The following is a 27613-nucleotide window of genomic DNA, read 5'->3' on the forward strand; positions in this document are numbered from 1 at the left end:
CCCCCGGGTGCTGAAGGTAGGAAACAACATCTCCACTTCGCCGATCCTCAACAGTGGGGGTGTGTGCTCAGCCCCCTCTTGTACTCCCTGTTCACCCATGATGGTGTGGCCATGCATGCTTCCAACTCAAAAATCAAGTTTGCAGATGACACAACAGTAGTAGGCTTGATTAGACACAACGACGAGATCGCCTACAGGGAGGATGTGACGGCACTCAGTGTGAGGTGTCAGTAAAACAACCTCTCATTCAACATCAACTAAACAAAGGAGATGATTGTGGAATTCAGGAAACAGCAGAGGGAGCACCCCCCTATCCACATCGACGGGACAGCAGTGGAGAAGGTGGAAAGTTTTAAGTTCCTCGGTGTACACATCACAGACAAACAGAAATTGTCCACCCACACAGACCGTGTGGTGAAGGCGCAGCAGCGCCTCTTCACCCTCAAGAGGCTGAAGAAATGTGGCTTGTCACCTAGAACCCTCACAAACTTTTACGGATGCACTATTGAGCACATCCTGTTTGGCTGTATTAACGCCTGGTACGGCAGCTGCACCACCCATAACCGCAAGGCTATCCAGAGGGTGGTGCGGTCTGCACAATGCATCATCGGGGGCAAACTACCTGCCCTCCGGGGCACCTACAGCACCCGCAGTCACAGGAAGGCCAACAACCACCCGAGCCACTGCCTGTTCACCCCGCTGCAATCCAGAAGGCGAGGTCAGTACAGGTGCATCAAAGCTGGGACCGAGAGACTGAAAAACAGCTTCTCAAGGCCATCAGACTGTTAAACAGCCATCACTAACACAGAGAGGCTGCTGCCTCCATACAGACTTGAAATCATTGGCCACTAATAAATGGATCACTAGACACTTTAATAATGCCACTTTAATCATGTTTACATGTCTTGAATTACTCATCTCATATGTATATACTGTATTTTATACCATCTATTGCATCTTGCCTATGCCGCTCTGTCATTGCTCATCCATATCTGTATATGTATATATTATTATTCCATTCCTTTACTTAGATTTGTGTGTATTAGTAGTTAGTTGTTGTGGAATTGTTCAATTACATTTGAGATATTGCTGCACTATCGGAACTACTGTAGAAGCACAAGCATTTCGCTAGATCCGCAATAACATCTGCTAACCATGTGTATGTAACCAATCAAATTTGATTTGATTCGATTTTTCGAGATGAATATAAACAATCACAACTTTCAAGAGGGCCTTCTCTATCCTGCCCTCTTGCCACAACAAAGGTTTGATTTCAAAATTCCATTGCATCATCTGGAGCGAAACAGCTCCTGTGAGTTCCACATTGACCTTCTTAGACAGAAAAACGTCCAATTAGTTGATGAGGAGGTGGTGGTAGAGAGAGACCTTTTCACCTGGATATTGCCTTGAACTAACCGTTACTGCAGCATTCACCCACACAACAGCTCCTAGCAGCAATGTTTTACGCCGAACTAAAGAAAGTGACAGTTTCCGTATTTCACCTGAATTTGAATTGAATCCCTCAAGCAGATATCAGAACCTCGGGCTTCAATAGGGCACTCGCAGATGTTTTACTTTCTCCTTGAGACATTGTGTCCATCTTTTCATTGCTTTCCCCCCCGTTTTACTTTACCACTTACGGTGTATACATGTTGTCTAAAGGGTGTAGTGAAGAGTGCTGTCTGTCTGTCCTCTGAGTTGATGACAGGGCAGTGATGAGGCGCTGGATGACTCACCAAAAAGCACAGAGAACTATTACATATGCCGTGTGTGCATGTCTCACATTTCTGATGGGGACTAGCTTGACCTCACCCTTCTCAAGGGAGGAATGTAGGGGTGAGGACTCTGAATAGAAGTGAATACTCATATTTCTGAAAAGATATTTATACAAACGTTTAAAGACTGTATTGAAGTTTGCAAAGTAAAACTACCGTATTTGTTTAAGGCTGTTTTATAGTTATAAATTCATAATACAGAACACAAGTGCACAGCTTGTATTTCATATAACAATGCAAAGGTAATGAAAGGTAGTGTTTACCTGTATATTATAACGTACACAGAAAATTCTCAAGCATTAACAGAAAACAAAATGAACATTGAGCGTGTCGAGTCTGTGGACCCATAGGGACACCACAACAGTGTTAAATTAAAACACTGCTTAGTGTAAAGCCTTGTTCAAATATTTCCTAGAGTACCTTTCATGTAAATCCTAGAGTTACCACCCATGACTGTACTTGTTACCGACATAGACATGGTTATTGCATTCATCCATCTGCACACCTATCGACATCACCAAGTGAGATCCTACGTGAATATGTCATCATGGAAGAAAATATGTATTTAATAAGGCCTTATTTTGAGGGTGTATTCCGGCCCTAATACAGCGGCCGGAAACTCATACGCGTGTGTCACTTTGATCCAAAACCACTCCCATAATTATCATATTTTCCAGCAGTTAGATTTTTGGGGAAGTGTTTATTTTGCATTGATTTATCAATCGTAGGGTTGGAAAATTCTAGCAACTTTCCACAAATTTCCATTTTTTCCAGACGTCCTTTCCTGAAAACGGAAGCTGGAAATTTGAAGTCCTTCGACCAGTTTTCAGGGCCTTGGAATTTTGCAACCCTACTTCAAGGCCTGATGTTGCCTGAAGTATGAACTGGGTTGTGGAGGCTCCTCAGAAAAAAGTGATCAGATAAAACTATACTAAATATATTCACGTCACCAAATAATTGATTAAAACACACTGCTTTGCAATGAAGGTCTACAGTAGCCTCAACAGCACTCTGTAGGGTAGCACCATGGTAGCCAGAGGACAGCTAGTTTCCATCCTCCTCTGGGTACAATGACTTCAATACAAAACCTAGGAGGCTCGTAGTTCAATAGACTTAATGACAACTTCCAGAGGATGTCCTCCAACCTATCATAGCACCAAATCAAAGGATCAAATAATGAATCTAGTACAGAAAGCATAAGCTACATCTAGCTAGCACTGCAGTGAATAATATGGTGAGTAGTTGACTCCAAGAGAAAGACAATAGTTGAACGGTTTTGACAAAAAAAAATGTTTTAATGAAGGAAAAGAAAGAGAGTGAAGGAGAGAGTTAGCTATACCTTTTTGGTATTTTTTCACTTTCACTTACTTAGCTAGCGAATGCAGCTAGCTAGTTTAGACTACTCAAACACCCGGTTCAAACAGAGAGGAGCTCTATGTTAGCTAGCTGGCTATCCAACACTGGAACTTTTCCAAGTCAATGTAAGCTTTTGGTTTTATTTATTTATTGCCACGAGCCTACTGGTGTAACTGTGATACTGCTTGCTGCTGACTGTACACTGTACTGCATGATTGTAGTGGGTATACTAACACGTTAGTTCTAGTTGCTACAGTATGTTGATGTTAATATTGTGACAACAATGTAGGCTGTGTATAGAGGTTAGCATTTATGATATGAAGGTTTGGCTAGGTGAGGTTTTTTCACTTGGTCACAGACTGCTGATGTGTTGTGCACTGATGTCCACAAGCTAAGGGAAAAGGTGAGAATAGGAGAGTGCGTAGATACGACGTGGAATTATACAACGATCAAAGGGATCATGCTGTTTGTATGCGACTGCTATGAAAGGGAACTACACTCAAGTGTGATCAGCGGTGTATTCATTCCGCCGATTCTGTTGGAAAATGTTCAGAAACGGAAGCAAACGAAAAGAAACAGGGATAAACATACCAGAATTTGTCCAATAGACACTAATGTTTGCAACTGATGACTAACGATTACACCCTAGATCAGCTAGATGCAGGCAAGAGTGTGCAACACAGTATTGAACGCATCAATGTCTGTCACCTTGATTACTCAAATATCTCTCGACCTGTGCATCTACCTAGTAAACTTTAAATTCATAGGCTAGGATGTAGCAACCTCATGGGTATAAGGAAATGTCAAATATCATGTAGTGGCCTAAACCAGGGTTTCCCTAACTCGGTCCTGGTGCCTCCCCTGGGTGCACATTTTGGTTTATGCCCTAGCACTACACAGATGATTCAAATAATCAAAGCTTGATGATGAGCTGGTTATTTTAATCAGCTGTGTAGTACTTGGGTCGGGGGCCTCAGCACCGAGTTTGGGAGACCATTGCCTAAAACGATCAATGTTACATTGAGCTGGGTGAAAGGAATAGGAATGACAGTCATCCAATTTGCTGCAAAAGAAATAAGGCCATGATCATAAAAAATATAATGGTCCTCATCTTAAACTGCACCAACTGCCACTGGAACTGGAGTGCAATTATACACTTATAACTAAAGGTACAAAGGATGACCTTACAGCAGCGCTTCCCAAACTCTGTCCTTTGGACCTACACAGCCGATTCAAATGATCACTTGATGGTTAGTTGATTATTTGAATCAGCTGTGCTAAGGCAAAAACAAAAACATGCACCCCTTGGGGTCCCAAGGACTGAGTTTGGGAAAATCAAATCAAATGTTATTTGTCACATGCGCCGAATACAACAGGTAACAATACCTAACCGTGAAATGCTTACTTACAAGCCCCTTAACCAACACTGCGGCCTCCTGAGTGGTGCAGTGGTCTAAGGCACTGCATCGCAGTGCTAGCTGTGCCACTAGAGATCCTGGTTTGAGTCCAGTCTCTGTTGCAGCCAGGCCGCAACCCGGAGACACATGGGGCAGAGCACAATTGGCCCAGCGTTGTCCAGGTTAGGGGAGGGTTTGGCCGGCAAGGATGTCCTTGTCCTATTTCGCTCTTGTGACTCCTGTGGCGGGCCAGGCGCATGCACGCTGAAACAGTCGCTATGTGTACAGTGTTTCCTCAGACACATTGGTGTAGCTGGCTTCCAGGTTAAGTGGGCATTATATCAAAAAGCAGTGTGGCTTGGTTGGGTCGTGTTTTGGAGGACGCACGGCTCTTGACCTTTGTCTCTCTTGTGTCCGTATGGGACTTGGAGTGATGAGACAAGACTGTAACTACCAATTGGATACCACGAAATGGGAAGAAAAAGGGGTAAATGTATTTTATTCTATTTTTTTAAACAGTTCAAGAAATAGAGTTGATCAAATATTTACTAAATAAACTCAAGTAAAAAAAGTTTTTTAAAAAGGAACACAATAAACTAACAATAACAAGGCTATATACAGGGGGTACCGATACCGAGTTCTGCCTTACAGGGTACAAACTCGGTGTCTGTGGGTTTTCGCTCCTCCCTTGTACTTGATGAATTAAGGTCACTAATTAGTAAGGAACTCCCCACACTTGGTTGTGTAGGGCTTTATTGAGAGGAAAAAAGAAAAACCTGCAGACACTAGGCTCTCCATGGAATGAGTTTGACACTCTTGAACTACAGTGACAACCTTTTATGAGTGTGTAATGCAATGGCCTGGAACTCATGGTTTACAGGCCACATTAGGTATGCAAGTCACATTATGTTGGCTTGCAAAGTGTGTGTAATTCCTATTGGAATCCTGCCAGTGTGGGGATATCCAACTGTCGCATTTTCTTGTCACCCTCAAAATGCATTAAGAATGACTGTTTGGGAAAAACCAAAAGCCATGGGACTCCCTAGGGGTGCAATAAGCCCAAGTAACATATTGGATTAGTTTAGAAAATGGTTTTGGTTTCATATTTGAGTAGCATAAGATGGATTAATGAATCAATCAATCAATGTACGTCCACAAACAGATATTGAAACAAACAATATGATAATGATGGGCGTGGTTTTGGTTTAAAGCGATGTGTAGGACTTTCAGGCACTTGTATTAGGGTGAAACTCTCAAAATAAGGCCTTATGATATATGTATGCTATTGTGTTAAAGATAACTTTTTATAACATATTTGCATAGGATGTCACTTGGTGATGCCTATAGGACCAAAAATGGATGAATACAACAACCATGTCTCTGTCACTAACAAATACAGGCATGAGTGGTAACTATACAATTTACTCGAAAGACAAGGCACCCTGGGAAATATTGGAATAAGGATTTACACTAAGCAGTGTGTTATTTTAACACTGTTCCACAGACTGACCACTTTAAGTGTTGATGTAACACTCTCAGTGTTCATTTGGTTTTTCTCACACTGGAGAATTTGCTGTGTAGCTACAGGTCCTATCTAATTCATCTGCCAAGAAAGTTCTGGCATGTGTCAAGAAAGTTATGATGCGCTTATGACACTGTCATGGAAGGTTCAAATACTAGAATGTGTTACCCATCTTTAGAACTAATGCAGAATGAGGTCACGTATAGAAAGTTATGTTGCTTAAATACTGTTAAAAAAATATCAAGAAACTGCCTGTTCAACAAAAACATATAACTGTCATAACACTGATAATAATTATTACAGCTAGCTCCACTGTTTTCAACCATACAGAGGAAGAAAACAGGAACTTATTTGTCTCTTTCATCAGGATGTCAGAATTGAGTTCAGGGATGTGCTGTACTATTATATATGTTATTACGTTAAATTAATTAAATAAAAAAAATGTAAAACAAATGTTAGCTGTTCAGAAGGTTGTCTCCTCCTCCGCTCCCCCATGCCAGAGAGTCAGTCTGACAAGGCGTGATCCGGGGTCCCGGGGACATTGGTCAGCATCCACAAAGTCCCATGACTCTAGGGAGCTAATGGACCCCGTGGACGACCCTGTGCCCTCGAAGGCGTAGGTCTTCAGGCAGTCAAATGGCGGCATGTAGGGGTCCTGATCTGCTTCATTTAGCCGGTCCATGATGAACTGTTTAAAGACATCGTCCTCGGGGCCGATGAGGAGGGAATGGCGGAGAGACATCGACATTCTGATACTGGCTGCCACCTCCTCTCTGCGGAGCCTCCTGTCCCTCCTGCGGGGGTGGGGACGAAGGGGGACAGCAGGCTGACAGAATCCCCCCCAGGTCACCCCCTCCTCCGCCTCCTATTTCTCCATAGTGCAGCACCTTCTCTGAGACCCCCTTAGGCAGCTCCAGCTCCTTCTCCGCTCTCCCCAGCCCCTCCAGCTGTTTCCTCCGGTGTCTCCTCAGCATCAGCATTACAATGCACAGCACTGGAGACACAAACCAACAGGAGATGATTGTGTGCTTTAAAAACACATGCTGGCAAAATCCAAACAGATCTGGATTAAGTATGTACACTCTTTAATGACAAGTAATAGGGCGGGCATTGATTTTTTCTATTATTTGGGCTTATTGTGAAATTCTTTAAGGGGAAACATTGAGAGGAAACAATTGGGAAAATTAGATACAGATGTAGGATCTTAATTATTTTGTTGCTGAGATCTTCCAGGAAAAGCAAAGTTGTAGAGTATTTTAGTTTTAAAAAGGCTTCTAAAGTTTGCAGTTTCCACTTGAAAATGTCAGACTTGATTTCCCTAATGAAAAATGCATCAACCCCTGCAACAATCTCCATTAAAGGTAGTAATATGACGTAGACGCAGAGGGTTGACAGCATAGTGGGTTAATTTCCGCAACAACTACGAGCATTGAAGTGCGATGCTCAACTTCTCCGCTGTTTTAGTGGCCTGGCTACCATGCTTTAAACAGCATAAAGCGAACTCTGTGTGAGAGCGAAGTATTGCATGTCGCTCATCTCAATAACTGTGTTGCTGCTCGTGGCATCTTCATTTCGCTGAGTCTACCTTTTGTTATAATCCACATAATAATTCAAATATCCTGTTGCTGCAGGATTATTTCCTGCTGTAGCAAACTGGTTCATATTAAGATCCTACATCTGTGCCATCATTTCTGCCAATACTGTAAAATAATATTTGATCTGAAGTCATCATTCATATTTAGCCTCATACAGTATCCAAAGAAATACATTCTTTAGTGTGCTTTTAAGCCTAAGGGAACTAGCGATAGCGGTAGTGGAGTAACCTCGTACAACCATCCGGATGTCTCGCAAGCAAGTACTGGAGAGCTCGTAGCGGAGTGCTTATTGAGGCTAGTTTTGGAGTGCTTTTTGTATTGTTTTCATGGGGTATTGCACTCATGTGAGGGGATGTTAGCCCAGTAAGCATAGCTATTAATATTTAATGTGATGAGCATAAGGATTACCCAAAGCAACAGAGGTCATTATAAAGCTCTACACTATTGCAAACCCATCAATGTCCCATGAAGCATTGGTATTGATGCATTGCCACTAATAAGCACATTACTAGCTGAAAAGGGACACCATTATTGTTGCTTTGCTAAGCATTTAGAAGTTTTACATTTGTGTTAAGGGCACACTAGTGAGTTTGAGTAAATTATGACTGTTAATTAATGAGAGTGGGATAAGTTTCAGAGATATCCAACTATATAGCCACACACTACATACTTGCCCAGTCGATTTGAAGTGGAATTGCACTAGCTCACACTAACACAACCAGTCTGTTGAAAAAGAGTCACGTGTAACTTGTAGATGTGAAACAGTTTATTTGAATCAGGATATGTTTCCATATAAACACATTCAAAAAGAACCCATCATATCGGATCCAAAGCATTTGAATGCAATAACGCATAAAAGAGAAAATACCAGATATGCCCATTCCAAGAGTACAGTGTCACTGACCTGTGAGTGTTGCCAGGCAGACCAGGAAGCCAAGCAGGGTCTGTAGGCTGACCCCAATAGAGATGGCCAGGGCCTCCACCCCGCCTGTGGGGCAGTGTCCGGCGGGCTGACAGCTGCACACGCTGATGGTCAGGGTACTGGTACTGGAGAGGGCTGGGGAGCCACTGTCCGCCACCACCATGGGCAGCAGGTACTGGGCACGGTCCCTACGGGTGAATGAGCTCCGCCGTGCCAGGATGCTAGCACTGTTGTCTGTGATGGATGGGAAGGTTTTATTTGAGGAGCGAACCTGATTTTAAAGCTTAAAACCTCTACAGGATCGGTGGGTCCCCCACGGGACTGTTGTGCTGACGTAGGCTAATGTGATTAGCATAAGGTTGTAAATAACAAGATAATTTCCCAGGACATAGACATATCTGATATTGGCAGAAATCTAAATAAATCTAAATCGAAATAACGCCTGGGCTGGAATAATACATTATGGCCTTTCTCTTGCATTTCAAAGATAATGGTACCAAAAAAATACAAAAGAACTCATGTTTTTTTCTTTGTATTATCTTTTACCAGGTCTAATGTGTTATATTCTCCTACATTAATTTAACAAATAACAATTTAACACAAACTTCAAAGTGTTTTATTTCAAATGGCACCAAGAAAATGCATATCCTTGCTCCTGGTCCTGAGCTACAGGCAGTTAGATTTGGGTATGTCATTTTAGGCAAAAAAATAAAAAATTAAGGGTCCGATAGATATGTATGGTGTCCATTTTAGGACAGCATCACAGATCTATGAAAGTTGCTTTAGACATGTGATGATGTCCTAATATGGACACCGTAAAAATATAAGCTTGTCTATCTTTTCTTTCAGTGCATAGCTACACAGATGCTTAAGTGATGTCGGATTGTGTTCATAAATAGTTTGAATAACAGTTATAGGATCTATCTGTACTTGACCTTGGTTGTCCCTGATTGTGAAATTAGGGTTGATGTTCTTCTCAGGGACCATGGAGAAGTAGAAGTGGTGTCCCTCCACAGGGTCGTCCAGATCCACAGCGTTGATCAGCTGGATGAGCTTACAAGACACACAGACATAGCTGTCAGACCATGGTTCTGACTGACAGTGACTCTCAATGAGCATCGGAAAATACAAAATAGCATTGATAGTCCTACCTAGGGAATATCCCAACATTTATCTACGACTGTCAATACAAGGTAACTGACAAACTAACTGAGATAGCCTGTAATTGTGATTAAGCATTGTCCTCTCCGGGATACAGCCTGTAACCTGTACAGAAGGCAAATGTTGCATTATTCTCAGTTAAAATAGTGAGGGGTCCATCCTACCTCTCCTGACTGTGTGCCCTCACAGATATATGGCTGGTACTCTCTGGCAAGCATTGGCGCATTGTCGTTTATGTCCAGCACTTTGATGAACACCACCACAGATGAGGATAGATGGTTCTGCTCTGCAGTTGTCAAGATAGACATTTGTTGGAGTCCGTTGGACACATGTATCATAAATGCTTTGGAAAAGCTCTGTCACAAAGGCAGTTTAACGTGATACATTTTACTGTAATAGTCACATCTCCTTGAATTACAATGGTGGCTCAAATCATCACTCAATCCCAAAGCAGAAGGGATATTGGACAAAATGAAAGCTATAAAAACAGTTTAGAGCATTTCAGGAGAGTTGAATATTGTACACCCTTTGAGGTTAGTTGGGGATGGTTCAGTGTACCAGTAAGCTATTGCCAGTCATTAGTGCATGTTTGCCATCATAGTGGATTGATGTGTTTTTCTCTGTATTATCAATACCTTACTGTATTTTGTATGAACGAGAGAAATTCTCCTTACTTGTTTCCTTGGCATTTATGGTTAGATTGTGCCAGGCTGCTTCCTCACGGTCCAAAGGTTTCGCAACAGTTACAGTCCCATTGTTTGGGTCTATTTTGAAAGCTTTTGTGATATCACTGCTTTTGTCAATGGAATATCTGCAAGAGAAATCACCAGGACACACAGTTAGCAAGCAATGCAAAGAGCTGGTTTCTCATAGCTGAGCAGACAAAGCACAGCGATTCCACCGAGAGATCCTTTGAGGAAACTGTTCATTTTTCTGTTTCCACCTACACAAATTCAACGGGCTCGAACAAAGCCCGGTATGACAGAACAGCAATACAACAAAACAGTATGAAGAATTGTCGAGAATGACATTGTCAGGTGAATGTTTCTCAGAATGCTCTATATCTGAATAAAATACCATTCCAAAACATCTGAGTAAAATCAGATAGTGTTTTTTTTCTCCAACTTGCCTTCCTGTGAAGGCCTCCAATAGAAGCTACAGCATACTGTGAGTGATATGCAGCACCTGCCACTCTTTAACACTGCTGGGCTACAGGCAACAGCACTGTCTCCGCAGCAACGTGCCCCACTTGCAAATGACTCTAAATCTGAATTCCATATGCCACCTCATACGGCGCTTTATTACATTTCTAGCGTCCTCTGCGAGTCACTTTGTGATAATACCACAGCAATAGATAGAAAAGCCTGTGAGGTATGAAGAATAGCCATGATTTATTCAACAGGCCTCATTTCCTGCTAAAGTAATATGAGGTAAATATGACCATGTACGGGCTATCCACTAAAATCAAGGGTAAAAACAAATAAAATGCAGTCAGTAAGCACATTTCCATCCACAGTCGTACCGTATAAAAAAAATGATCACAGTTGTAAAGGAAACAGGAAGGTGTCAGTATAATTTCAGAAATGTCGACAATTTGTTAGTTTGTCATGTTGTGATATTTTGGTGTCTGTAAAGTGAATTATGCGACAAATTGCGGAGGAAACGATTTCTTGCGCAATTGTTGATATAATAACCGTCATATCAAGGTTCATTTGCAGTCATGCGATGCTATGCTATGTGGTCCTCAGACCACGACTTAAAAAAGCATGTACTGTTTATTAGGCTACAGATGAAATAAGTTATAATGAACTTCACAGGTTGGTGATGTTCCTTTGCTATAAATATTGAGGGTCTTATTAATTTGTATGATGATTGGTGCTTAGCTACCAATGAACAAATAAGAAAGATCTTGCTTTTATCCATCTCATCCAGTGGATGCTGCTGAGGGGAGGACTGTTCATAATAATGGCTGGAACAGAGCAAATGGAATGGCAACCAACACATGGAAACCATGTATTTGATACCATTCCACTAATTCCGCTCCAGCCATTACCATGACCTTGTCCTCCCCAATTAAGGTGCCACCAACCTCCTGTGATCAAATCATATAACTTAACCTGTCAAGTTTATCTGTGAACAGTTGTCTGCCATTCATTGCAATAGTTTGTCTGACAGTCCTTGATAGAGTGGAAAATGCAAATGTGCTACTTTTTTATGCTGATTTGATTATATTTGCATGAAAATATGTTGCAAATTGGATTGAAACCTAGCCAGTGATACTACTAGAATTATAATAATTGTTTTACTCCAAGGAGGCATCCGTCTACATGTGAACAGCTTAGACTGCTAACTTAGCAGTGTTAAGTGCAACCTATGGCTGGGGTTAGGAGGTGGGACATCTGTCCAGGTTATCTCCTATTTGACAGTCATTTAGTGTCACTTTACCTGATTGGGTTGTTGATTGCATCAGTGTCTCTGGCGCTGACGGTACCAACCACGGTCCCCGCCACCATATTTTCCAGAACCTTCCACTCATAATCGGGCGCCATGAAGATAGGGGGCTCATCCACGTCCTCGACGACGATCTTCAGGGTCGTCCTGTCCTGAAACTCGTTGTAGCTCAGAAAGCGGGTGTCTATGTGATCGTTGACAGCCTTCGCAGACATTACGAACCGTCGCTTGCTCTCATAGTCCAGAGGCTAAAAAAGTACAAATCAATAACAGCTCTTTGTAGCTAAGCTCTTACTGGAAGGCACTTTTTGGTATGGAACAACTAAAAATACCTCTTTTGTTGATTGATTTTCCAGCAGTGTGATACAGTATGCCACTTTAGATTAATTGGCCAAAATATTATGAAGACATAACCATTTCACAAACCCTGAAAACCAGCACCCTGCTGTCTTCTTTGAAGTCCCATTTCCCCCAACTCTATCAGATTGGATGAGGAAAATGCATCATTCAAAGTCATTGAGCCACCAGCTGTGGTCTTGCACTTAACTGATGCAGTATTTAGATTGACAGTCAATGATGAGCCAATGATTTTAATAACAAGCCGATTTCAGCCCCATTCAATTCCCTGTGTCTTGAATGGAATAAACAGCGTATTGAGAAGAACACAAAGTCTACTGTAAATGACTTGCACAATAGAGGAAAAGGCCATTCAAAGACATAACTAACCTAAACATATGTTTCTAGAACCATAGACAATATGAAAAACAAATAGCATAAAGAAGTCAAAAGATGTCAGTACGGTGTCCATATTAGGCCAGCATCACAAGGATGTAACACTTTGCATTGGTGGCTAAAGTACAGTAAAGTACAGTGTTTTAACTATCTTCACCTTGGCCAGGAGGACCACTCCTTCCTGTGTGACTGGATCCGTTTGGATCTTGAAGGTGGCGCTCTCCTCCAGGTCCTCTAGACTGTAGTTCATCCTGGCGTTGATGCCCACATCACCATCGTCTGCCATGATCCTGCCCACGGTTGTGCCCACCGCCGCAGACTCCAGAACAGCAAAGGTGTACAGGTCTGGGGAAACAAGAGCCCAAGGAGAGTCCAAGGAAGTCGATGAATGGATACATCTGTTCAATTGATTCTGCTGCTACAGACAGATACAGTATGTTGGATAAGGAACATTTGTGAAAACATCTAACTTTTCACATTTTCAAATGCCTGCAAGAAAGTAATAAGGACTGTCCTTTTGCATATTGTATACAACGTTCGTAGGCGTTTCCTGTGCGGCTGAAGAAGTGTGGTGATTAAGTTGTGAATAGCCAGTGAAGGGTGTCTGTAGTAGCGTAGAAAATTATTGTTATGCAGGTGAATGAGGACCCAAAAGCGACTTGGCGAAAACAGAGTCTTTAATCCAGTTTAAGGAAATAGCAATACTCCTAGACAAATCGGAGCGGTAAATAAAGCATAAAAACAATTTCACTCGTAATCACGAGAACTGACTGGAGACTCGATAATAAACTGCAGGTTGCCTCGGGAAGGCACTTGACCGTAGCAGACTCAGACACCTGCTCACCACGCAGCATCTGAGGGAAACACGACACGACAGGGCGATACAAAGACACAGCACGGTGAACAATAGACAAGGATCCGACAGGACAGAAACGGAAAACAAGGGGAGAAATAGGGACTCTAATCAGGGGAAAAGATAGGGAACAGGTGTGGGAAGACTAAATGATTGATTAGGGGAATAGGAACAGCTGGGAGCAGGAACGGAACGATAGAGAGAAGAGAGAGAGGAAGGGAGAGAGAAAAAGGGGAACGAACCTAAAAAGACCAGCAGGGGGAAAACGAACAGAAGGAAAAGCAAAATGACAATTATAAACAGAAATCATTAGCGGTCTGTAGGAACCGATTGTGGTGAGGTATAGATAATTCATAACAGGTGATGGGTCTACATAATCCTGGCCCAACTCTAATAAGATGATGAGAAAATGTGATTGTGTCTTTAAGTGAGTCTATTTGGATGAATGTCACAAGTTGTGGACGCTCAACAGACTACCCAAAACAAAAACAACAAACGACTACTCTCTGATAATGACTTTCAAAGGTTCCAAACCACCTTACACGTATTGGTCAGTCTGTGAGATATAAACTCAGCAAAAATAGAAACAGCCCTTTTTCAGGATCCTGGCTTTCAAAGATAATTCGTAAAAATCCAAATAGCTTCACAGATCTTCATTGAAACAGATGTAAACACTGTTTCCCATGCTTGTTCAATGAACCATAAGCAATTAATGAACATGCACCTATGGAAGGTCGTTAAGACACTAACAGCTTACAGACGGTAGGCAATTAAGGTCACAGTTAGGAAAACTTAGGACACGAAAGAGGCCTTTCTACTGACTCTGAAAAACACCAACACCAGGATGGCAAAAACAACTGCCTGAGTTACATCAGGAATGCACAATACCTTCATTACTGCTCAGGCTGTCCACAATAGGCTGAGAGAGTCTGGACTGAACGATTGTAGGCCTGTTGTAAGGCAGGTCCTCACCGGACATCACCGGCACCAAAGTCGCCTATGGGCACAAACCCACCGTCGCTGGACCAGGCAGGACTGGCAAAAATGCTCTTCTCTGACGAGTCGTGGTTTTGTCTCACCAGGGGAGATGGTCGGATTCGCGTTTATCGTCAAAGGAATGAGCGTTACAGCGAGGCCTGTACTCTGAAGCGGGGTCAATTTGAAGGTGGAGGGTCTGTCATGGTCTGGGGCGGTGTGTCACAGCATCATCGGACTGAACTTGTTGTCATTGCAGGCAATCTTAATGCTGTATGTTACAGGGAAGACATCCTCCTCCCTCATGTGGGACCATCTCTGCAGGCTCATCCTGACATGACCCTCCAGCTTGACAATGCCACCAGCCATACTGCTCGTTCTGTGCGGGATTTCCTGCAAGACAGGAATGTCAGTGTTCTGCCATGGCAAGCGAGGAGCCCGGATCTCAATCCCATTGAGCACGTCTGGGACCTGTTGGATCAGTGGGTGAGGGCTAGGGCCATTCCCCCCAGAAATGTCCAGGAACTTGCAGGTGCCTTGATGGAGGAGTGGGGTAACATCTCACAGAAAGAACTGGCAAATCTGGTGCAGTCCATGAGGACGAGATGCACTGCAGTACTTAATGCAGCTGATGGCCAAATCAGACACTGACTATTACTTTGATTTTGACCCACCCTTTATTCAGGAACACATTATTCCATGTCTGTTAGTCACATGTCTGTGAAACTTGTTCAGTTTATGTCTCAGTTGTTGAGTCTTGTTATGTTGATACAAATATTTACACATGTTAATCTAGGGTAGGTGGGACGCTAGCGGCCAACATCCAGTGAAATTGCAGAGCGCGAAATTCAAAAATACTAAATTCAAATATTTAACATTCTTGAAAATATATGTGTTGTACATCAAAATAAAGTTTAACTTCTTGTTTATCCAGCCGCCGTGTCAGATTTCAAAAAGGCTTTACGGTGAAAGCAAACCATGTGATTATCTGAGGACAGCGCCCTGCATACAAACACATGAAAATCATCTTTCAACCAGGTAGGTGCGACACAAAAGTCAGAAATAGCTATATAAAAAAATGCCTTTGATGATCTTCTTCTGTTGGCACTCCAAAAGGTCCCAGTTACATCACAAATGGTCCTTTTGTTCGATAAAATCTCAGTTTAGCTGGCGCGCTTCAGTCAATAATCCACCCATTTTCCCTCCATCAAAATGCATACAAAATGAATCCCAAACGTTAATAATAACCTTTTCCAAACAAGTCAAACAACAATTATAATTTACATTTACATTTACATTTAAGTTATTTAGCAGACGCTCTTAATTCGCAAATAAATGCTAATATTTCAGACAGAGAATCGTTATTGTCTTTACCGGAGAAAAATACCAAAGAATGCGCTTTCTTCCTCGCGCTTGGAAACACTACAGCCAAAAAGGGAGCTACCTAAAAAAACTAAGACATTATTTTAACAGTTTTAGAGACATTAGAGTGTTTTCTATCCAAATCTATTTGCATATCCTAGCTTCTGGGCCTCAGTAATGGGCCGTTTACTTTGAGCACGCTTTTTATCCAGATGTTAAAATTACTGCCCCCTACCCCAGAGAGGTTAAGTTTGCTGAAAATAAACACAGTTGACAGTGAGAGGACGTTTCTTTTTTTGCTGAGTTTATAAGTCATAAACTTGTAAGAAACTATTTGAAGCATATTGCATCTCAAATAGCATAAGTAGATTTAGAAATAAAAGAACGTCGTACTTTGTTAAAAGTGCTGTCCCTGTTTTCCCATTTGAGAGAAATTGATTTCTTCCCTTGGCATTCATTTAGAGAGGTTTATCTCAGAGGAAGCCAGGTTTGTCTCCAAAGGTCATGACAAATGTCCTTTCATGTGTGAATGATTAAATTCATCCAGCGGGCTCACAAACAGACACACACACGAGCGCAGCCGCGCCACACACACACACACACACACACGCGCGCGCACTCGCGGGCACACATGTTCGCTCAGAATATACATCTGCTTGTGTGTTTAAACTGCAGTCTACAACAAGAAGTAAGAGCAGAAGACAACTGTGTCATGCAAACTAAAGAGGCTAAAAATACTCATAATCCTTTCCTCTTTTGTGATGTGAATCAGCATGTGCGAGAGGATTGGAAGTGGCACATTGACTCTGTGGAAGTGACTGATGTGACTCACTGTGCTGGAAGGTGGGTCCGTTGTCATTGACGTCCGTCAGGCTGATGGTGACAGTGGTGGAAGCAGAGTAACCACCGCTCAGTCCCAGCATATCCTTCACCTGCACCACCACCAGATACTGGTCCCTAGCCTCCCTGTCCATGTTGGCCATCGAGGTCATGATGATGCCTGAGGGTGGGGGAGGGAGAGCAGAGAGAGAGAGGGGTAGGAAGGTGGAAACAGAGAGGGGGCGGGTGAAGAGAGAGATACCACCCAGCGAGAGAGGGGTGAATACACACACATCTTTCTTATGTAAATCAAGTACATGCTCTTTAAAGATGTTGAACATGACATATTTTGTATTCGTGGACCCATGTGAATGTCTCTATAGTATACACTACATTAGTAGTCTAGCTAAATAAAGGTTAGATAAAACATATAAAAAATACATGGCTAAATGTATCCAATTCATCCCAAATGTGTTCGATGGGGTTGAGGTCCAGGCTCTATGCAGACCAGTCAAATTCTTCCACACCAATCTCGACAAACATTTCTGTATGGACCTCGCTTTGTGCACGGGGGCATTGTCATGCTTAAACAGTAAATGGCCTACCCCAAACTTTTGCTACAAAGTTGGAAGCACAGAATGTCATTGTATGCTGTAGCATTAAGATTTCCCTTCACTGGAACTAAGGGGCCTAGCCCGAACCATGAGAAACAGCCCCAGACAATTATTCCTCATCCACCAAACTTTACAGTTGGTACTCTGCATTCGGACAGGTAGCACTCTCCTGGAATCTGTCAAACCCAGATTCATTGTCGGACTGCCCGATGGTGAAGCGTGATTCATCACTCCAGAGAACGCATTTCCACTACTCCAGAGTCCAATGGCGGCACGCTTTACACCCCTCCAGCCGACGCTTGGCATTGGTGATTTAAGGCTTGTGTGCAACTGATCGGTCATGGAAACACATTTTTTAAAGCTCCCAACAAACAGATATTTTGCTGACATTGCTTCCAGAGGGAGTTTGGAACTCGGTAATGAGTGTTGCAACCGAGGACAGATGATTTTTACGCGCTATGCACTTTAGCACAAGGTTGGTCATGTTCTGTAAGCTTGTGTGGACTACCACTTTGCGGCTGAGCTGTTTTGCTCCTAGACGTTTCCACTTCACAATAACAGCACTTACATTTGACCAGGGAATCTCTAGCAGGGCATTCATTTGACAAACTGACTTGTTGGTAAGGTGGCATCCTATGAATGTGTCATGTTGAATGTCACTGAGCTCTTCAGTACAGGCCATTCTACTGTCAATGCTTGTCTATGGAGAATGCATGGCTGTGTGCTCAATATTATACACCTGTCAGCAATGTGGTTTAAATAGCCCAATACACTAATTTAAAGGGGTGTCCACATACTTTTTGCCTTGTAGTTTATCTATCTCTCAACTATACCTGTCTTGGGCTCCACAGAGAAGTAGGGCTCCCCCTGTAGGATGGAGTAGATGAGCTTGGCATTGTTTCCGAACAGGGGATCGTCAGCATCTGTAGCTGTCACCTGGGCCACGATAGTCCCTGTGGAGTGGGAGAGGATCACACAGGCAGGTTTGGCTCAGGCTACAGCCTCCCAGCCACCCTCCAGCAGCCAACGGGGAAATAAAGTGATTATGCCACGTTCCCACAGGGTCTGTCTGGCTCAGGGGTGCAGAGGGAGGCGGTGGGCAAAGGAGGGATGGGATAAGGCTGGGTGCCCAACGCTCACCGTGGCCTTTCACTAGGCACTGAGGCTGGTCAGGTGCGCGTGACAACCTCTCCACCCTCCACCGTGACATCTCTCTTTCTCTTTGTCTCTCGCTCCCTATCGTTCTCTCTCCTCGTTTCTCTCCCTCCACCACTCTGTCACTATCTTTCTCTGTCCCTCTCTTTCAGTCTGCATGTCTATTTCTGTTTCTTCTAGCGACCACTCTCTCTTTTGCTCTTGCTCTCTCTCTATTAGCCGGGGTATTACTTTCTGTATCTCTCATTCACTATGACCACCTCTGTTTGTGTCCTTTTCTTTTTTCCTCTTATTCTCTCTCTCTCTTCTAGTCTTTCTCTCTCTCTATCCAAGTCCAATGCATTATGATTTATTACAAGAAAGATATTACTCTGAAAAGGCAGATTACATATAAATTGAAATGGTTATTCTTGCGCTATGAAATGGCACTAGTAATGATAACATTATTTACATAAGAATAAATCATATGAGGGATTCAGAGGTATGATACACAAACCAATACTTTCAACTTCCTGAAAGGGCGACTGACGACAGCCTTTATATTATTTTATCATTTCAAATGAGATGAAACAATTAATTTATTTCAAATGCTCTTCAAGGTACATGTCAAACCTGTATGAAATCCCCTGGACCATGTGAGGGACTCACAAATCACAACTCCAGTTGCTAAGCTAAATACATTCATACGGGAAATGTACTTGTTTTAATTTCAAATGCTCTTCAAGGTACAGGTGCAGGTAATATTTCAAACCTGCATAAAATTACCTCTGCCATGTGACTTGAGGGACTTAATCGTAACTTCATGTGCTCGGTAAAATTCACAAGATCCCTCAACTAAGATTTTTCATCAACCATATGCGTAATTTAAATGTAATTGACTGTGTCACTCTCCATACTAGGACAGTCTCAGTAACTTCTGCTGGGACTGAGGCTGTCCTAATATGGACCTGTAGTTTCCGCATATTGATGTGTCAAACATACCCATGGGACACATCTCAGGGATGCTGGAGACATAGGGCTCGTTCTGGAACTGGGGGATGTTGTCGTTGATGTCTTGGACCTTGATGATGAACTCTGACTGGGGCTCCACGGGTTCGTTGGACTTCCGAGCAAGGGCATGAGCCTGCAGGAGGTAGAAGGCCTTCTCTTCGCGGTCCAGCTTCTGCAATGTACGAATCTCTCCTGAATATTCATTAATCTCAAACATCTCCCCTGCACCTTCCCCCGACAGTATATACTTGATAGAGAAATCCCCTCTGTCGTAGTCTGATTTTAGCTGAGGGAAAGGAGAAAAGAAAACAAATCTACTGAGAATTGAGTCAAAAGCCATTGACTGCTATAATGTAGGACAATTTCATTCAGGGGAGAACTGGTACCTGGCCAATCACGCTTGGAGTGGGGTCCTCCTCTGGGACAAAAATCTGTTTCCAGATCCAGCCTCGTCTGAGTCTCTGGTGTAGAGCTGTGGTGGGAGACCCCTGGCCAAGCTGGTGGTCGGGCTCCAGACTGTGTGGAGCTCTCGCCTCACTCAACATGCAGCATGATGTCAAGGACAGGATAATAACTAAGTCCAGCAGACAAGGACACCGCATTGTGATCGTCCGCTGATCCATTTTCTGAGCCTCTCCCAGTGGTTAGCGCACAGAGGTACAGATGTCACTGGTTCATTAAAAAGGTTCCTCTGAGCATCAGAGAGACACAGTGATGTGGCGAGGACCTCAGAGAGGTGGCTGGCCACCCTGCTGTTGGCCTGTTGCTGTAGACAGTCATTCTGTTGTGGAAGGGACAAGGGTGGTTGGAATGGATGACTTGTTGAACTTGTTTCATAAGATGAATATTCCAACGTATTCATAAGATTTTGTAATGATTTATCAAAATGGAGATGATGGGTGAATTAATTCTGGTCAAAGCAATTTGACCACATTGAGAGATGGAATCCTCATCTGAACAATACACAACCGAGATCAATTTTTAATAAGAAGAGAAGCAAGTCATCTTTCATATTTGATTGTTGTTTATCTAGCTGACAAGATGAAAGAGTATTTTTACCAGGCTTTGACACAAATCTAAATACCAGCCCTGGCCTCTATCAACCCCTTGTCAAACACTGCATTTAGAGGCATGAAAATACATTTTAAACAGCTATTACTGACAAGCGCAGCTTCCACAGAGATATCCAAGAAAAGTTTGTGTGTTTCTGCTTCTTGGAAGGATGGTCTAATGCTGGGATTTTGACTTGAACGCTTGTGAGGATAAAAAGCTTCCTCTGTTTTATGAGGAAACAAGGCCATGTATTGTATTCCATGGGCGAGCAGCAGGACCCAAACATCATTCCTTCAGCATGATACAGCTCTCTACAGCTGACTAATCGATAATTGGTCAGACATGGACAATAGAGACACGTGTGCCTGGAAAGAGCATCAAATGTCCTCTGAAATGTGGAGCTTCGGTCAAGTCTAGGACATCGCAGGATGACTACATGTCTAATAGTAGTTCCGGAAGGGGAGTTTAGGGAATGTAGAAACCCGGCTACAGGCCTGGTCAATATTAACAATGGAAACAAAGAGATATGAACTGTCGACCATGTTTTACTTATCTTATATTAATCAAATGTAAAACGTTTTGTACACAAAAACTGAACTGACAATTCTAGAGCATTTTAGTGGTTTTCTGTTTGAGCTGATAAATCAAGTTGTTTTTTTTAATAAACTTTTTGACAGTGCCATCATGGCAACCATGCAATATATCTGCTGGTCGCTTCTGCCATTGACAGAGAAACCAATATGAAGCCCTTTGCATTGGTATGGTAACCAATAGTGATACTTCACCAACAGCTGGTGTCTCTTTCATTATAATGGCTTGTTTCTATTTTAGTGTCTTGCTAATCTACCGTTTCCCTCAGATTGTCTTCATGCTGTTCCCAATATAAATCTTGTCTCATAGAGATCAGGTGTGTAACTGAGTCAAATAGTTGCTGTCTGACTATTCTCTCCTGATGCAAACATTGCCCCACGATTCCTTTTGTGTCTCCTGTTCAGAGAAACTCTTCAAATTACTTTGTGGTGAGAATGGCTTAAAGGCTCAGTGCAGTCAAACATGTGATTTTCATGTGTTATATATATCTGCATCGTGGGGGTTGGAATAATACTGTGAAATTGTGAAAATTATGATAATGCCCTTTTAGTGTAAGAGCTAAAAATCCTGCATGACATTTCAGCCTGTTTTGTTGGGATGGAGTTTTGGGCTGCCTGGAGAAATTAACAGGCAGTAATTTCATTACAAAAAGATCTCATAATCTGGTCTCAGAATTAGACGTTCATACATTTTTCTCAAACGTCAAATTTCGAAGTTGTTCCAAATGTCTTAAATGTTTGGTTACTCTGTATCGGTCCAAGGTTAAGTTTAGGCATTAACTCCAAATTCTTAAGGTTAGGTATTAACTCCAAATGGTTAAGGTAAGGGTTAAGGTTTGGTATAGGCTTAAAACGAAAATATCTAAAACAACTTTCTATCATTGGATTCAAACATGCAACCTTTGGAACCAGATGCGTACCAGCATCTGCCATCCCCATCCACAACACAATAGCAAAACCAGACTATTAGTAAAAGAGCTCACTGTTGGCCCTGGTGGCTGGTTTTCGCGTTTCCATGTCCTTAGATATGGATAGACGTCGAATACTGACTTTTATGATGGGTGACCTGCCTGATTAATTAATACACCAATAAAGAAGAAGAAGAATGTGTTCTAAACCTCTTCCAAAAACAGCTAGTTTTCTGTTTTCCCCTGCCCACTCAGACCACTTCCAAACAGCCCTAGCAAAATCCTAGCTTGAGAAATTGCTCTGTGCTAAGAAGCTATTTTTGTTCATTTTTAACCATTTTAAGAATCATGATGATCATGATGAATGATTTGATATTGATATTTTTTTAAAGTCTGCATTGAGACCTTGAATTCAAGATATGAAATAGTAGTTTCATCAAAATATCATCACCATCAGCGAAATGCTTCTAGTAGTTTAACATTTTGTATGTTTCTGTACATTCAGAAATATAGGCCAGTCAACGTCACCAGAGATAATGCTGTGTGCAATAATATTAAATAACACAATAATTCTGTCTGCATTTTGAAATAAGTAGTGGTTGCTGTAGTAGCCATGGAAGTAGTCTGACTGCCTAATGGTCATATTTAATCTTGTGAAAGTATTTGCTGTCAAGCTCCATACATTACAATGTGATGGTAAAAATCTATTACCAATGCCCAATTTATTTTTGAAATTCAATTTGGTCTCACAATGTGAGTGAAAGTGTATATGTTTGTGTGTAAGTGCGTCTTTAACTGGGCATATTCATATCAGCACGAGCCTCGTGGAAGGAAATTCCAATTAGTGGCTAGTGAATCGTAAAGTAATGATGGGCCTTCATAGGGCTGCCAAGCAGGCTAACTGAACGCTGATGGCCAAAACTAGAAAACAGCCTCCGACGCTACTGAGGCAACTCCCAGTGGTTTAACATCTCCCAACTAGGTACGCCAATAAATATCAGTGCCAGATAAGTCACACACCACCGTGACTGGCTGACACACTGCCCAACAGATCTAGAGATAGCTGGCTAACAAGATGCAATAGAAGATGGTGCATAGACTAGACAGAAAAACAGCATCCATGCTTTTATACAAAGGCTCAGGAAAATATGGTGCTTATAGGCAGGTGTTTCACTGAAGTCGGTCCTAACTCATAAGTGCTGTGTCGTTTGTTTATAAATACCCAATGCCATGACAACAGACTGATATGAATACGCCAGGTTTCCTACCAATCCATATTGTATGCTAATATTTCTATGCATGTCCATTAGCAATTCTTTTTTTTTGCAATAGCTTTTTTCCCATTGTAATTAAACTGAAATGGCATCTGGCTCAATGGCATCAAACCGAGGCGGCAGAGTAGCCTAGTGGTTAGAGCGTTGGACTAGTAACTGGAAGTATTGCAAGTTCAATTCCCCGAGCTGACAAATCTGTTGTTCTGCCCCTGAACAGGCAGTTAACCCACTATTCCTAGGCCGTCATTGAAAATAAGAATTTGTTCTTAACTGACTTACCTAGTTAAATAAAGGTTAAAAAATAATTTAACATTTAATAAAGTAGTACAATGAAACATAGCATGGATGGCACACTGAAAAATGGAGTGGATGGTGGTGGATGACTTATTCTAGAATCTGTCAAAAATGCATTAAATGCAAATTGCGCTGGGTGTTGATCTGAGCAACCCCAGAATGTGGTCTGTTGTCCATTCGCTGCACCATTTGAATGTATTTTTGATGTATAGGATCACTGCGTGTAGAACTTTCCGGCTGGCAGACCTTTTTTTGCTGTAGTAAGCAGGAACATGTACACATCTCCACTACGACATGACATGACAGAGTGAGAACGAGCTGGGGTCTCGCAATGTTAAACACTAGATCCAGCGAGACGAGTCACACTATTTTCCTATATGTGATCTCGTTGAGATATTTACATTCTCCACATCAAACTACCTACCTGCCATTTCTCAGAACTGGCTGCATTAAACATGTGTGCAATGTGCCATAAGGCCTGTATGTGTAACACAAGGTAGTCTATGTAGACAAATACGTTATAACAGAGTAACGTCAGTGTAATAAGACATGTAATAACAATGTAACACTCCAGTAAGGGTATGTCCATCACAGAGTAAATGTTTTGTCCGTGTGCAGAGCATGCTGTACTTTCATCCCTGGCATACAATCAGTGGAACAAAGTAACAGTACAACAATTGTGTAACGAGTCAATTTCCGAAAAGTTGTATGCCTATAGATAGCCAGCCTGAAATGTCACCGGAATACAAAACACTGCTGAATGATCCCCCTTTTCTTTCCAGCAGACAGATAGAATGGTTGATCTCCCTGTGAAGAACCAAACCATCGTTGGATCACTTCACCAAAACTAAAATGCATTTTAATTGGTCATTGGGGAGCCCATGTTGGGACATGTTGTTTACTGTGCTGCTTCAGAAAGCAATGTCATCTACCTCTCCTATAAATCAGGAACATGAATACTCCAAGCTGAACAAAAACAATGGCAGAATGTCACGCTACCATGTACTACTTAGTAGAAGTCTTACTGTATTTGCGTGTTGTTATGTTAGTCATTAGTGTCTGCAATGTATCACTAACGTGGTAATTTTAGAGTGAAGAAAAAAGTTAATTGTTGTCTTTTTTCAAAGACATTCTTTGTGCATTCACACTTTGATATTTCTATGTGTAAATTGTTTTGTCTCGTTAGTTTCATAAGCAATTAGAATAACGCATCTTAATGAAGAATGACAATGTACACTATAGAGTTCAACATGTTCCGAGGAGTTCTTAATTAAGACCACAATATCACCAGAGTTTACATTGCAATTCTTCATTAACATACATTATACTGATTGATCATCTGTCTTATACAGGCAAATGTAATGATATGTGTTAACCAGCAGAGACAAAAGGAACCAACAGTTTGAGATGCATTGAGCAACAGTGAGGTCATTCTATAGATATGACATCTGGGTGTTTAACCCTTGGTCTTCAATGGTCATGCCCCTGTGGAAATCAAATTAACATAATGTAAAAAATCCCCATCAAACTTTGTCTGTTTAAACTAGAGATATTTTTCATGGGCTGCGTCTCAATCCACAGCATCTGCCGATATCACCCTTTCGCATCTGTGGTGAAAGGTGGCAGAGCTAGAGTGGTGTTTGTCAGACCATGAGACCAAAATTTGGTCTTCTCGCGAAAACGCCTGTAGCATCCGAATGGTTTGGCCTACAAACTATCATGACAACTCTATTATGACCACTCTATCATGACAACTCTATTATGACCACTCTATTATGACAACTCTATTATGACAACTCTATTATGACCACTCTATCATGACCACTCTATCATGACCACACTATCATGACAACTCTATTATGACAACTCTATTATGACAGCTCTATTATGACCACTCTATTATGACCACTCTATTATGACAACTCTATTATGACAACTCTATCATGACAACTCTATCATGACCACTCTATCATGACTACTCTATCATGACCACTCTATCATGACCACTCTATTATGACCACTCTATTATGACAACTCTATTATGACAACTCTATTATGACAACTCTATTATGACAACTCTATCATGACCACTCTATTATGACAACTCTTATGACCACTCTATTATGACAACTCTATTATGACCACTCTATTATGACCACTCTATTATGACCACTCTATTATGACAACTCTATTATGACCACTCTATTATGACCACTCTATTATGACCACTCTATGACAACTCTATTATGACCACTCTATTATGACCACTCTATTATGACCACTCTATTATGACCACTCTATTATGACAACTCTATTATGACAACTCTATCATGACAACTCTATTATGACAACTCTATTATGACAACTCTATTATGACCACTCTATTATGACAACTCTATTATGACAACTCTATTCTGACAACTCTATTATGACAACTCTATTATGACAACTCTATTATGACCACTCTATTATGACAACTCTATTATGACAACTCTATTATGACAACTCTATTATGACAACTCTATTATGACAACTCTATTATGACAACTCTTATGACAACTCTTATGACCACTCTATTATGACCACTCTATTATGACAACTCTATTATGACAACTCTATTATGACCACTCTATTATGACCACTCTATTATGACAACTCTATGACAACTCTATTATGACCACTCTATTATGACCACTCTATTATGACCACTCTATTATGACCACTCTATTATGACAACTCTATTATGACAACTCTATTATGACAACTCTATTATGACCACTCTATTATGACCACTCTATTATGACAACTCTATTATGACAACTCTATTATGACAACTCTATTATGACAACTCTATTATGACCACTCTATTATGACCACTCTATTACGACAACTCTATCATGACCACTCGAGTGAACGCTGAGACTCTCACAAACACGATGGTGTTCTCCGTTTCGCTCTAGGACGCCCACAAGACTGAAGGTCCCGGTACCAGTTCAAATAATATATTGAAGTCTAGTTTATGGACATAGTTTAGTGCCTAAAATAAGGGGATATATACATGTAAAAACATGAATAATAATAGTTATCTAATCTTTCTTATATCTCTTAGATATAGGACAGAAACTTCTGAACAAACTTGCTTTAGATTGTTTGGGGGGGACTATCTGTTGTAGTGAATATCTTATTCAATGCGTTTCTATTGGTTAATAGCATTGATTCCAAATTCAATGTTTCATCCAATATTTTTGTAATATTTGTTTTGATTCATTTTTATAAAAATGTATTCATGCTTTTATTTCAAGATGTATAATGTTTAAGGCTTTATAGAGCATATGATATACTTGATATGATATACTTAATAATGGTACATGAACAATGATGAAAGCATTTCTTCCAAAAAAGTTGGTCTGGTCCCAGTTTCACATAATCCAGCATCAATAGTCAGTTACATGTAATACCTACATGTTAAATAAAATAAACCATACCGACTTAGAATTGAATCATCTCTAGTAGATCTATGTCTATAATCTTTATTAATTTCACATTCTGAAAGAAACATTAGCTACACCCACCTTCATGCGTGATTGTTCTCTCTTTAAGCCACTCTTCAACAGCTGCTACCAACAGAGATCATCATGGTGTGGAAGAAAACACACAGTCTGGTTAACTAAGGGCCCTGGTACTGCAGATACTGCTTTTCAGACCCAATAATAGTAGCAGCAAATGGACATGGTTCTCACAATGCGTAATCCCTTCCACTGACGACCTCCCCCTTTCTTCTTCTTCTTTTCTTCCCTTTTTCTCTCTTTCTCAAA

The 27613-nt window shown here is 41.5% G+C and overlaps 1 protein-coding gene across 1 annotated transcript; it reads right to left on the reverse strand.

The window, feature by feature from the left end:
- Positions 1-4513: 4513 nt before the first annotated feature.
- cdh19 (cadherin 19, type 2) lies at positions 4514-27613 on the reverse strand. The gene is given in 13 exon segments (XM_046356034.1): positions 4514-6888; positions 6890-7044; positions 8550-8801; positions 9503-9620; positions 9893-10014; positions 10403-10539; positions 12174-12427; positions 13069-13256; positions 16934-17101; positions 18368-18487; positions 19671-19965; positions 20066-20460; positions 27371-27613. Coding segments are annotated over 12 exon segments (2421 nt in total). The 5' UTR covers positions 20303-20460; positions 27371-27613; the 3' UTR covers positions 4514-6513.

This window comes from Oncorhynchus gorbuscha, linkage group LG07 (assembly GCF_021184085.1).
Source record: "Oncorhynchus gorbuscha isolate QuinsamMale2020 ecotype Even-year linkage group LG07, OgorEven_v1.0, whole genome shotgun sequence".
NCBI lineage: Eukaryota > Metazoa > Chordata > Actinopteri > Salmoniformes > Salmonidae > Oncorhynchus > Oncorhynchus gorbuscha.